Raw genomic sequence first — 14,189 nt, forward strand, 5'->3', positions numbered from 1 at the left:
CATGTATGAACAACTTTGTCGGTCTCTATACCACAGTATTGATGCGATCTGACACAAGTAAAGAACACAAGCGCTGCGGGCACAAACAAAGAACGCAAACCGCACCGTTGACAGATTGTTTTGCCTGGATGCTGAACGATTTCCCTGACCTCTGACCGATTGTCCTGACCGTTAGTGGGAGACCTACGTCTTCGGGCTCGTGGTCGCCACTCGAGAAAGGACAATGTTCGTTCTCCATACATTGTTCGCCGTTAGATCAACAGTGCCGAAAAAATACTTTCTAGGTTCTAAATGACACAAATCTTTATGTAAGAACAATTATTCCTGGCGGACCAATTCTATAAACTTATTGATAGCAATATTGTTATCATAACCTCTTACTTACTAGTATTGTATTATAATATTGTATGCACATCGATTTGGGAGATGTTCTGTATTGTAGTTGTCGCAGCCAAATTGTATTATAATATTGGACGGGTTTTGGAAATAGCTCGGCGTTCCACTTTTATGATTTACTTACTTACATTTTGCACGTAAATAAATAACATGAATCCTATGTTTACTTTCCACTATTGACATTTAACACGTGACTTACCAAATTAACTATTTCCATGGTTACCGTCTTAGTCTATGCATGACTAGGGATTGAACAACTTTTAATTGAATATTATTAACAATTCTCGATATTTTTTATCGATTGAAAAATATTCGGTATTTGAATCGAAAGGTATATTCAATTTTATCAATATCAAAATATTCAATTTTAATAATAAAATAAATATTATTTACTACCACCTATGAAATGTTCTGAAAATTGCCTGGAGCGCTCCCCCAATCCTGGGTTTTCCCTTTCCAAGCTGAGAGGACATCATTTTGGTTCTATCGATACATTATAAAGGTACTTAATTTGAAATGTATTACCAATTATTGTTATAAACATTTTGAGCGAATAAAACTTTCAATTCTATTAGAACTTTAGACATTTCTGTCACTTTAAGCGGCATTGGATTTTTCATCGGATTTTGAAACTGTTACAGATATATTAAAGATGATCCCATATTGTTGTCATTGTCAATATCAGTATTATGATCACAATTCTTTTTATTTTATTCATGACCTTTTAGACCAGTTGGACACATTAGATAGCTTGTTGTAGTATCGTGCAATATATTTTTAACTTTTAATTAAAATCTAGTCATACTGTAGCAATTTGGACGATTTATTTTATTTACAAGATCGGTATCTTATTGTCTATGATGACCGCAGTCAACATCACTATTACGTGGATTCCTAACAATGAAGTACGGCATTGCCTTGTGCCGATTTTACATAGATTTTATCGACACAAATTATGGAACTTCATAGGATATGGAGTAGGCCACGCCCTAAAATGTCCGGATGTCGTCATAGTATTATGGAATACATATAAAAGACTTTTATTATTTCATTTTCTACTCCTCAAGTGTCCATTACAATCTAATTAATATTTATGTTTTCAAAAAGTAAGAGATTAATTTTGATACTTTACTGCTGTGCCCAGGAATCTAAGGCCGTTTCTGACAATGTCCTTTACTGCCCTATGCTATAACTGTTGTTTAATTCCAGGTTTTTGATAGCAGCATAAACATTAAATCTAAATGAAAAACACTGATAAGTACAAGAAAAAGACACTTTTAAGAGAAACTGTTTATTATTACAACATATTTAGTGAAGATGTTTAGTATGATGTTCAGATGCAATGTACTTGATTCATCCTACTAGCGCTGCTTGTTGTGCCTTTCGTACGTCGGGCAGCGCAGAGGCGAACGCCAAGACAGCACAGGCAATGAACAAAACGATGCTGACAATCTGAAACAACAGACGAGAAGTTTTATTTATGCAATTAGGAAGAGTAGATAAATGTGTTTTTTTACAATTTTTAAATAGTCATAAGGACTATGACTAAACAATATGAAATGAAGATATTGGGTCAGGTTTGATTAAGGAAAGCGGGCGTTAGAGGGCACACATTAAAAAAATGTTTTGATAAAATTAAAAACACTTACAGTCTTCATGGTCGTGGCTTGAGAGTTTTAATGATAGAGAAGACTCAAAGTTCGGCCACATTTATACCCAGATCGCCTGGATAAAGGATTTGTCACACTGGATGCGTTTTGCAACTGGATGGGTCAAAGTAAAGGCAGCCCGCAATTTGACAATTCGCGAATTTGGCAGATTGCGACCGCTTTACAATTTGCGCATAAAGACTCTATCGTTATCATACTATTGCAATGCGATCTGACACTAGTAAAGAACACAAGCGCTGCGGGCACAAGCAAAGAACGCAAACCGCACCGCTGACAGATTGTTTTGACAGGACGTTGAATGATTTCCCTGACCTCTGACCGATTGTCCTGACCGCAGGCCAATTGCCCTGACCGCAAATGTTGTTCATGTACAATGCGGGCTGCGTTCACTTTGACCTGACAGCAGACCGCCAGTAAAGCCAGTATGACAAATCCTTTGATCAAGTCAGGTTTTTTGTATTTAAATGTATCACAAAAATAATATCATACGTTTGTTTGACCTTTCCTTAACTAACTTTGGTTTTAAACATTTATTTTTATTTATTTATTGACGTCTTTCTGATTAAAATACTTTTTTACAGATTAAAACTATGAATATGAAAAGGCTAAAACTTATTTGTGAAGTAGGTACTACTTACACTATACTATTTACACTACACTATTTATTACCACTCTACACTTCAGAAATTTTCAGACTAAGATTGAAAATACACTCAGCGGCACGGAATTTGGCCCAAGCCTAAACACCCAGATATGAGGCTAAATCGGTGTTGTATACCTAAGTTTCGTGTGACATGTTAACAGATTGTTTTTGTTAATTTAAGAGGCTAGATTAATAAAAAATGCGTCTGTTTAACTTTTGTGACTCTAGAAACGCATTTCGTTGTTGGAGCGTAAAGAGTACAGGTAAGTTTAAATTCGATATTAAATGTTGTAAGGGTTTGGCGTTTTGTATTTTGTTTTAATATTAATCTTAGGGTTATTTTGGTTTCCATAATTTGAGAATAATGCCCATTACTCCAGCTCAAGTTGCTCAAATAGTGTTGCTTAGAAGTCAAGGGCGTATGCAGCGGGAGATGGCTGAAACTTTCAATTTATGGCGTACAAACTTAAGATACACCTTAAAAAGGCATGACCAGATCGCCTTTTACACAAGAAGACCAAGAAGTGGGGAATTAAGGTGTATGTCAGCGCGCGATGACCCGATTATCGTGCTTGCAGTATCAAGAAATCGGGTTCTCACTACGTTTGATATACGCCAGTGAATGTCAGTGAGCACACAATAAGAAGAAGAATGGAGGATCATAACCTGCATACTCGAAGATCAGCTCGAGGACCAGAACTTCTCCGATAGCTTCGCGAAGTGCGACTTACGTTTTCTAGAGAACATGCAAATTGGACGTTAGACTAATGGAGTAAACTCTTTATGAAAACTGTCTGTTTGCGTAGTAACTCTTCTCCGCACCTTCTCTATACACTTACACGGCCGTCTGGAGCTCTTAAGGTGACTCTGCAATCATCGATCCATAGAACTTTACTCCATTAGCCTTGCGTCCAATTTGCATGTTCTCTAGAAAACGTAAGTCGCACTTCGCGAAGGTATCGGAGAAGTTCTGGTCCTCGAGCTGGTCTTGGAGTGTGCAGGTTATGATCCTCCATTCTTCTTCTTATTGTGTGCTCACTGACATTCACTGGGCTTGCTGTTTGTAAACGCTGGCGTATATCAAACGTAGTGAGAACCCGATTTCTTGATACTGCAAGCACGATAATCGGGTCATCGCGCGCTGACATACACCTTAATTCCCCACTTCTTGGTCTTCTTGTGTAAAAGGCGATCTGGTCATGCCTTTTTAAGGTGTATCTTAAGTTTGTACGCCATAAATTGAAAGTTTCAGCCATCTCCCGCTGCATACGCCCTTGACTTCTAAGCAACACTATTTGAGCAACTTGAGCTGGAGTAATGGGCATTATTCTCAAATTATGGAAACAAGAATAACCCTAAGATTAATTTAAAAACAAAAAACAAAACGCCAAACCCTTACAACATTTAATATCGAATTTAAACTTACCCGTACTCTTTACGCTCCAACAACGAAATGCGTTTCTAGAGTCAAAAAAGTTAGACAGACGCATTTTTTTTATTAATCTAGCCTCTTAAATTAACAAAAACAAATGTTCTGTTAACATGTCACACGAAACTTAGGTATACAACACCTATTTAGCCTCATATCTGGGTGTTTAGGCTTGGGCCAAATTTCGTGCCGCTGAGTGTATTTACTGTAATATACAGAATATGCAGTAAATATTAGATTATTAGCGTTAGAGCGAATTTATCCGTAAAAAATCAATAACTTGTTCAAAGGGATAAAAACTTAAGTATTTGCAAAATACATAATACAGAGTGACTGGTAATTAGTGGCGGAACCCTTAATATAAATTAAGGGGAGGTAGTCTAGGGTTATTCTGACAGATATCACTATGAGACCTACCGTCCTCTTAAAAAAAGATCAAATCATCATCATCATCTCAGCCATAGGACGTCCACTGCTGAACATAGGCCTCCCCCAATGCTTTCCATGTTACCCGGTTGGTAGCGGCCTTAAAAAAAGATGCATTTATTCTATTGTAGAGATGTAGAGATCTAGATAATATTTCTAATGATGTTAAGGAATATTGGTGCAGTATGGAACGACAAAATTAAAAATCTTCACTAAGTATTTCGATTTTGACGGAATCAAAAGTTTAATTCCGTTAAAATCGAAATACTTACATTTAAAAATATGGAAATTAGAGATCTTTCGATAGGTCAAGGCTGTGTTAATTTGATCAACACACCATTTACTTACGAGTATGTAGTTCTTCATAACTAATAATTATCTTTTTTGGAAAACCGAATTGTTCAAAAATATTTGCAAAGTTTTGAGGATTTTGCCAGCCGTAATTGCTTGACGTCATCATAATTAATTGTTGTTCCATGCTATTTTAGGATCTGGTTTCACATGATAATCTTCTCGATTATGTTTTGATTTTCGTTTCTTGTCTTTGTATGTAAATAAGTAACCAGTTTTCAAGGTAGTTAATTTTTATGTTAGTTACTAGCTTTCCGTCCGCGGCTTCGCCCGCGTGGAATTTCGTCTGTCATAGAAAAACTTTATCGCGCGCGTCCCTGTTTCAAAAACCGGGATAAAAACTATCCTATGTCCTTTCCCGGGACTCAAACTATCTCTATGCCAAACATCAAAATCGGTTCAGTGGTTTAAGCGTGAAAGCAAGACAGACAGACAGAGTTACTTTCGCATATAGTATTAGTATAGATTTGTATGGTACGCAAAGATTAGCATAAAATATTAGCCTGTTTTAATATTGTCCTAATGCGTAGTTTTTGATTATTCTATTGTTTTTGTTTTATACAGGGTGGCCAGGGAGATGACGTATTATTAGTTTTTTAAAGAGATAACTTGGAATTGTCATTCTCACTAAAATGTCTCTGGGGTGGTGGCGTAGTGAGGCGGGTCGTTACATTCCCTCTAATATGGTTGAGTGAAGCGATTTCTGGTTCACTCGTCATGTCTGTAAACAGGCGCTGCTTTCGGGGACTGGTCAATCCAAGTTATTAAAATTTATTAATGCGAGTCATTTCTTCTAGTAATTAAGTATCTTAATCTGTAAGTCTAGATATTAGCACGTTACTACCTTGTTTAATACACGCAATTTTGTATACCCATTCTTATAAGATACACCATACAAGAATGCGTGGCAAATTCAGTGAACTGCTCCTGAATCAAATGTACCTACTACTGCTTTTTCAGTTAACCGGCAGACAGTGGTGACTGAGTTTGTTGCGGCGCTTCTTCTCAGCACTTGCCAAATGTTGGTCTCGAAGCGCTGGTAGGGTAAAAAGATTATGAGACATGTAGAGGCTCCTTAAGAGCAAAATATTTGACGATTTGTAAGAACTATTTAATAGTCTATACAAATAAAGAAATTTTGACTTTGACTTTGACGTTCAAAGCTAAAATTTAGATTCCTTACATCAAGGTGTATCTAAATCATCCCCATGTATGTTCTACGATTTTGCACAGTTTAGGAGATAGAGTTAATTTTGTGATTTATCCTTAACTATCCTTAACTCTATGGTTGGTTTTTAATTTTTTTCTCACTCTGGAAGCTTCTCTAGCGTAAGTAACTCTATCTCCTAAACTAGGCAAAATCGTAGAACATACATGGGGGTGTTTTAGATACACCTTGATGTAAGGAATCTAAATTTTAGCATTGAACGTCAACTCCCTGGCCACCCTGTATTTATTTGTCTTTTAATAATGTTTTTGATTCGTATTTTATTTTGTGATTGTTTAGGTAGTTCTTTTAAAAGAATACGTCTGAATTTCATTCATTCAACACAAAAAATAATAGGTAATAATCCGTAGGACCTAAATACGAGATGTATGTTTGTTTGATTAATGAGTTTGAATTGTTTTACTATAGGTTTAGGTACCTACTCAAATTAAGAGACATGGACAATATGGACATCTCGACACAGAATAATAATAAGTACCTACTTGATCTCGATGACAATTTTGTAGCAATTTAGTAAGTAGGTATGTGTGTTTTGTTTAAACTTATTGTTTTTGTTAAATTTTGTTGATAAGCCATGAGGTAATTGATTGTGTAGTTATTGAATATTTAGCGTTAAGAGTTGATTGTGTATTTTTTTATTAAACAATAGAGTGCCACCAATTTCTGTTAAATCGAACAAGCACCTGTGACACAGAATAACTGGGATAATAAATAGATCCCCTTGTTTATATTTTTTAACGTTCTATTAATACTTACCTATTCATCATAACAAAATTTTCATAAGCGAATAAAATACTTTTTTGTTAAAACAGTTTATATTTCTTATTTCATTAACTTAATACTAAAGTCCGTACTAATCACAGATAATAATACTAAATGTCACGTTTAGCACATCACTTTTAGCGGCCGTATCCGTAGCCACGGAATCCGCCCACAATAAATCCGCCGCCGCCATAGCCGCCGCCGTAGCCGCCCCCGTAGCCGCCGTGGCCGAAGCCGCCGCCGTGGCCGAAGCCGCCGCCGTGGCCATAGCCGCCTCGGAATCCTCCGAAGCCGCCGCCGAAGCCGCCGCCGTAGCCGCCGCCATAGCCGCCACGGTAGCCGTGGTGCGCCGTTTCCGCCGGTTCAAGTGACTCCTCCGCGGGATTTTGGATAGGTTCTGCGGGATGTTGGAGGGTTGATGACAGTCCTGGCTCTCCTGCCTGCTGCAATTCCGCCAGGACTGAGGCCGGGATTGCTCCACCAAGTGCCACACTGGCGCACACCAAAACGAAGAGGGAAGTTAACTGGAACAAAAATGAAATAGTTAAGTTTCAACACACCGCAGTTGAAGAAAGAGAAGGAAAATATAATGTACCTAATTTGCGGTGTATAATAATTTAGCTGTGCCCGCGACTTCATTCGCGGGAAAATAGTTTGAACAATATTTCGCGTTTTTGCAACATTTTTCTTTACTGCTCCGCTCCTATTGGCTGTAGGGTGATTTTATATAGCCTAAGGCCTTCCCCGATAAATGGGCTATCCAACACAAAAATATTTTTTCAAATCTGACCAGTAGTTCCGGAGAATAGCGCGTTAAAAGCAATCAAAGAAACTCTTCAGCTTTATAATATTAGGTAGTATAAATTTTCCTGTTCTTTCAAAGCCTTCATTTTATTAACTAAGCCTAGCTTTAGCCCGTGGCTTCTCCTGAGTGGGTTTCGGCTTTCGGTTTGCCACAAAAATTACAAGCCATGTGTTTCTGTTTCAAAACCGGGACAAACTGTCCTAGGCTTCAAACTATTGTTCTATCGTTTTACCAAAGTTCGTCTAAATAGGTTTTTTAAGCGTATATGTAATAGACAGATAGAGATTTGTATTTATTATAGTTTTTAAGTAGGTACTTAATAAGGAAGTGAGGGTTTGAAAAGTAATTTCAGAAAAATAGTTTCGAGTTATAAAAATATAAGGACCCTAAAATACTCTACTGAAACAATGCCTAGATTAATGATAATAATGATCTATGAATGCCTTATAGTAAGAAAATTAATATGAAACTCACAGTGTTCATTGTGTCGATTTCGGTTTTGAAATGTGGTCGATGGTCAAAACTGGAACTATTTATACCTATTTCGGATACGCTGCCTGCTGGCTAGTGCGGTCTAACCGTGGGTAAACAACCTCTGTGGCTTCCGACGATGTTTTTGTTGGATCTCATCGAGTTCTCACATTCAATAATGAATGATCACGCACATGGATAATATTATATTAAAAGATATGCTTACTATAAATGGGGATTTCAAAAATAAAATGCCGACTCACGATCATTGTCAGTAAGCAAAGATCTTACTAATATTATAAATACGAAAGTTTGTATGGATGTCTGGATGTCAACATGTTTGTTACTCTTTCACGCAATAACTACTGAACGGATTTTGATGAAACTTCACAGTAGGTATTATTGTTTATAACCCAGAATAACATATTGGCTATAATTTGTGACGATTTGTGACAAACTAAATTTAACGCGGGTAAAGCCGCGGGCAAAAGTTAGTTTATAATAGTTACCTGTGTCATTTCTAAAAATAATTATAAATTAATCATTATTAACGTGTAAATTCTACAGGTACGAATAATCATCGCTGGGCCAGAAAGACGTTGGAGTGGAGACCCCGCAATAACACCCGCGGCAGAGAAAGACCGCCTAAAAGATGGACAGATGACATCCGGCAACAAGCTAGAATAAACTGGATGCAAGCGGCCAGAGACAGAAGTCGGTGGATGGTTGAAGAGGAGGCCTATATTCAAAGACGAACCCCAAAGGCTGTTATAGATAGATATAGAACGTGTAAATACTAAATAGTACACGTATAAAGGGCTGATTTTTTGTTTCAGTTTTTCTGTGTAATAAGGTGATGCCTGTAACAAAAATTTTATAGTCTGCCTGAACCACTGAACTGACCGATTTTGAATACAATGAAGATGGGTTCGTTCATTCGTTTCAGCCAAATGACGTCCACTGCTGGACAAAGGCCTCCTCCAAGGTTTTCCACAATGCACGGTCCTGCGCTGCCCGCATCCAGGCTCTTCCCGCGACCTTTACCAGATCGTCGGTCCACCTAGTAGGAGGCCTGCCCACGCTACGTCTTCTAGCCCGTGGTCGCCACTCGAGAACTTTTCTGCCCCTCTGAAGATGGGTTGGGATGGGTGGATGGATGGATTTTTCGAGTATTTTGATTGATTACGCTACTACGAGTAAGATACGTTCGCCCCGCGTCGATGGTTCTCGAATCGGATCGCAAAGCACGCGGTTATGGGTTCAAAACTTATATTATGTGACGCGGGTGTATAACTCGAGCCATGGATTTTTTTATATTTATTTAAATTTGCTTAATTATCGTGCAGATAGTCGCTAAGGTACAGAGTCAATAACTTCCTAATTATGCTTGGGCCATGAAAAATGGTTATAAATTGTTTTTTTCCAATCCACGAGGGATCATAATTACATCGGGGCCGTAACCCACGGACCCGGGAATGGAATATGCGACCTCTGGAATACTCGCAGCAAACACGCTAACCACTTGGCCAGGCGGCCGTCAACCGTCGTGCTTACATAATTAGAAAAACGGTTTTTTTCTGGTTTTCGATAGACTTTCGTATATTTTGGAGGTGTCGTGCGGTGCCGTTGCTTGGGCCGGTTTATTAACTGTTTTAGAAAAGTTATCATTCAACTCACAATCCTTGGCGCGTCATAATTGAGTTTCCTTCTTAATAAGAGGTAGTAAAAGGAATCAAGCGAACAGGCTCCAGCGACATTCAACAGCCAAACGAGAAAATTATATTTTCCGGGATAAGGCGCTCGAATTTAAACGCACAATCCTAAAAAGCCTTGCCTGTGAAAGGTGAGGAGGCTCTACTATATTTTACTTATGTAAATTTTTTTTACTGTTTAAAAAATACATACAGTGAAACATAGAGATACTTCCTTTTTTAGGCATTTCCCTGCATTGCGCACCCTGTTGAGGGATAGCGAACTAGAGTCGGTGTCTTCTCAAGGGAATTGTTATGCATAAAAAAAAGGTTACTTAAAGCACAATTATCTGTTATAGTGTATACTGTTTCTTTTATTAAACCGCATGTCTTTAATGATGCTTTAAGAGCACATTGTCAAGGTGATCAAGTTTAATCATACATTAGACATGGCCCTTCGTTGCACATTACTGATGCAATTCATGACATAACTGAATTTCATCTTAAGATTTAATTATCAACAACTAAAGATTCTTTGTAATGCTTTTAATGTTCAGTGTTCATAGAAAAATTGTCATCAGTTTGTCTTTAGTACGTTGATTCATTTAGCCTTGAGTAGCTTTAAGAGTAGGAATTTCACAAAGTAAAAAACTATTTGACTAATTTAATACATACGAATAAATTTGGCCTTGGGGTCTTTACTGTATTATAATTATATGTTTTTATTTTTATTCTTGTGTATGTCTTTATTTTATTTATATTTTTATTCTCAAACCATAACCCTTTAAAATATACATACAAAATTCCAACTAAATCGGTCCAGCCGTTTAAAAGGAGTAGGTTGAAAACGCACGTGGGCAGGACTCCTACTAGGTGGACCGACGATCTGTTAAAGGTCGCGGGAAGAGCCTGGATGCGGGCAGCGCAGTAACATGCATTGTGGAAAACCTTGGGGGAGCGAAACGTAGAAGAATTTTAATATTAAGATTTTATTGTTGTGGTCTTTTTGTCAATTAAAAGGAAGGAGTAGCATTTATTCTTAGACAGGATCTAACCGTTCTAGGAACATTCAGATTCTTATCAGTGCTGTACCTACGCCCTATTTTTGCAGGTTACTCAAATATTTGTAGCTTTGATAAAATGTAGAGACGAGTTTTGTGCACATAGACGAAACCTGACATCGTTGGTTAGTCTATTTTTATAAAGTAGGCTTTTACATTTTTATGTTCCGAATTCGACCGAAGTTATATTGAATAGATTTTTATTAAATCGCAATATTTGGATAGTGCGTGATTTGGAATATTTTTTACGCGTCTCCTCGCGCCGTAATCTTACGTTGAATCATCTATTTCCTGTTTGTGGTGAATCCCACGAGACAAGAAAAACCAAACGATACATTAATAAACATATTGCGTAGGTATAATAATATCAATAAAGCAAACATTCGTATCATGCCCATAAACGAGTTTCAACAATTCGTCTCTAGAGTGTTTTCAAAACAATTAATATTATGACTTTTGAATACATTCTTAATTAAAGTAATCTACTTGGTCTCAGAGGTGCTAATAATTATTGTATCCCTTCGGGATTGGGTAATGGTTTCAGGACAATTATCACTTCTTGTTCCCACTTCTGCAATGTAGATCCTGTGTAGCTCTTCAAACCCACAGCTCTTCTCACCATCAACGTACCAACCAGGAACTAAGTTATGGGATGGCAAAATTCGAAACCTCGCATAACTTTTTTCGGACTTTCTGAAGAAACTTTTGCAATAAATCTGGATCCTGTTTTTACTGGTCCAGTTTAATGACAAAACCGAATAGCAAATTCGAAAGGATCGGTTTTTTGGGGGACACTGCAAAATACATAGCTACCTACATAGGGGAGAGTTCGGTATATTGTACCGCCGGGTAAATTGTACCACCCTCATATTTCGTAAAGTATTTATTGAATGTCTGTAATTGCAACACTCAGCGATACACATTAAATTCAATTAATATCGGTCATGTGGTTTTTGCCGTGACAACGAACACGTGTGTTTTATTTTGAAAAGTATTTTTTCATTGTTTTCAAGTAACTTTTGACAATGCATGTTTAGTTTGTAATTTTGTTAAATTGAATCACAGGGTGTTTCTAATGTATTATTTAGAAGCGTAAATTAGTGTGGATTACAATTATTTGAAACATTTTTCGGTATTTATAAGCTAAATTTTTTACCGATTTTTTAAAAGCACTATCACCTAGTCGGCTAAATTGTACCACATCAAGTTGTATGGAACTGTACCAAAGGATTTTGAATTTTTTTTTAGTAAATCATATTTTGAAGTTATAATAGCGTAGTTATGTTTGACTAACAATAAATGAAAGCAAAAGACTGGCAAAGTAGATTAGGTACAACTGTGCGTTACGATAATTGGAATTACAAAACTTTTACTCAAAATCGTGATAACGTGTAAAACAATATCGATTGTCTATGTTATTAACTACTGTTCCTTTTCGTTACCTAATTTGTTAAGAATGTATCGTATAAAATTTTGCCATTGTTTTTTTATAGGCTTGAAATTTATTGAAATCCAATTTAGTAACCCTGTGGTACAAATTATCGAACCGGTTGGCTAAATTGGACCGATGCTCTGAACTCGTATTTTGTTGATTTGTGCTAAATATACAACAATGGTGTTGATTAATACCTATGAAATAGTAAGTTGAATAATTTCTCTTTAATTATATACCATGAACATTAGCAAAAACAAAAGAAAACTATGTGTAAAATGGGATTGAAAAAAACTGGTCCAAATTACCGGATCCCTTACTACTAAAAAGGGATCCCGCAAAAACCTGATGTTTCCTTGGGAAAAAGCCCTAAAAATTTCCATTCATTCCATGATCCATAATTTCATTTTCTTCCAGTGTAAAGTGTAAAGTGGATGACAGATGCCAATCAGAGGTTGCCTCCTATCACATAAAAAAAAAAGAGGTGTTGATTAAAGTGTTGGTTCAAAAACCACAAAGTTGAAAATTGTTTACCTTACTGGACGGGGATGACTGACCGCGGGATGGCTGACGGATGGCCAACGGTCGAGCTCTATTAAACTGTCTGTCATGAATCTCAATCGTTCTCGCTTGGAATCAATGACCGGTTGATCTCAACTTCAAAGGATTTGAAAAGTATTAAAGATGATGACTATGATGATGTATTAACACAAAAAAATAGTTTGTTGCCCTTTTAAAGCAATTTTGAGTAATAGATAAAATTGATCATCACCATTACCATTAATCATAATCATCATTTCAGCCACAGGATGTCTACTGCTGAACATATGCCTCCCCTAATAATTTTCATATTGACCGGTTGGTAGCGGCTTGCATCCAGGGCCTTCATGCAACCTTTATGAGGTCGACGGTCCACATCGTGGGTGGTAAAATAAAATTACATTATTATGGGGTTAACAAGGAAAGAGAGTAAGTATTTTTTTAATTTCTTAGAGATTAGAATCGCTTTTCAAACTAAATTTCCCGCCTTAGGCCCAGTTTTTTGATTCACAGTTAAAATAACCAATGGTCAAATTTGACAGATGTCAAATGACAAGTGGTTAAATATCAGAAAAAATGTTTTTTAACAATGGTTAACTTGATTTTTAGTACATAATTTAACTATTTGTTTATATTTTGTTAATATTTAACCATTGGTAGCAAAATTTAACAATTAGTTATTTTAACTAAGAACCAAAAAACTGGGCCTTAGGGAGTTCGATTTTTTCAAGTTTATTTAAAATTAAGTATTTTTTCTCAAGTTCCATCTCCTTTCTTCTACAACTACATATTAGGAAATATCAACAGCCATAATACAATTTCGTAAGTGATTAATCGTGAATAGGTATGTTTTGATAAAAAATTTGCGGCATTAGTATTTAGGAGAGGCATTAAAATAATAGCGCAAAACAAGTTGTGGATCATCGCTAAGTATCAAATTAACCATACTTTAAAGGTAGGTATGGTAATTAAAACCACAAAAACAAAATAACTTTACATATATACCTAATGGATTTAGTTCTGACACGTTAATCACGTCGGGCACAGGGATAAGACTTGAGATGCATCTTAATATCTATTATAGAAGTTTGTGAGGATGTATGGATGTTTGTAACATTATCTCATTTTAAGTAAAGAATGTAAAGTTTTTGAATATATCCTTAAATCCATACCTATCTAGTAAATCACAATTGCTAGGAAAGTTGTTAATTTTATTTGATTTACAGCCGCCCGCGACTTAGTTACGCGTGGATCCCGTTTTAACCCTTAGGGGCGGAGTTTCGT

At 36.6% G+C, this 14,189-nt stretch overlaps 1 protein-coding gene and 1 long non-coding RNA gene across 2 annotated transcripts; both read right to left on the reverse strand.

Moving 5' to 3' along the window:
* Nucleotides 1–1,671: 1,671 nt before the first annotated feature.
* LOC135079666 (uncharacterized) lies at nt 1,672–2,131 on the reverse strand. The gene is made up of 2 exons (XR_010258859.1): nt 2,046–2,131; nt 1,672–1,848 (listed from the first exon to the last, which is right to left on the reverse strand). It is a non-coding gene; the product is annotated as an uncharacterized LOC135079666 (long non-coding RNA).
* Nucleotides 2,132–6,484: 4,353 nt separating this feature from the next.
* Nucleotides 6,485–8,279, reverse strand: LOC135079667 (keratin-associated protein 19-2-like). The gene is made up of 2 exons (XM_063974282.1): nt 8,185–8,279; nt 6,485–7,429 (listed from the first exon to the last, which is right to left on the reverse strand). The coding sequence occupies exons 1-2, from the start codon at nt 8,191–8,193 to the stop codon at nt 7,043–7,045; spliced, it is 396 nt and encodes a 131-aa protein (XP_063830352.1). The 5' UTR covers nt 8,194–8,279; the 3' UTR covers nt 6,485–7,042.
* Nucleotides 8,280–14,189: the final 5,910 nt, after the last annotated feature.

Source organism: Ostrinia nubilalis, chromosome 17, assembly GCF_963855985.1.
Source record: "Ostrinia nubilalis chromosome 17, ilOstNubi1.1, whole genome shotgun sequence".
NCBI lineage: Eukaryota > Metazoa > Arthropoda > Insecta > Lepidoptera > Crambidae > Ostrinia > Ostrinia nubilalis.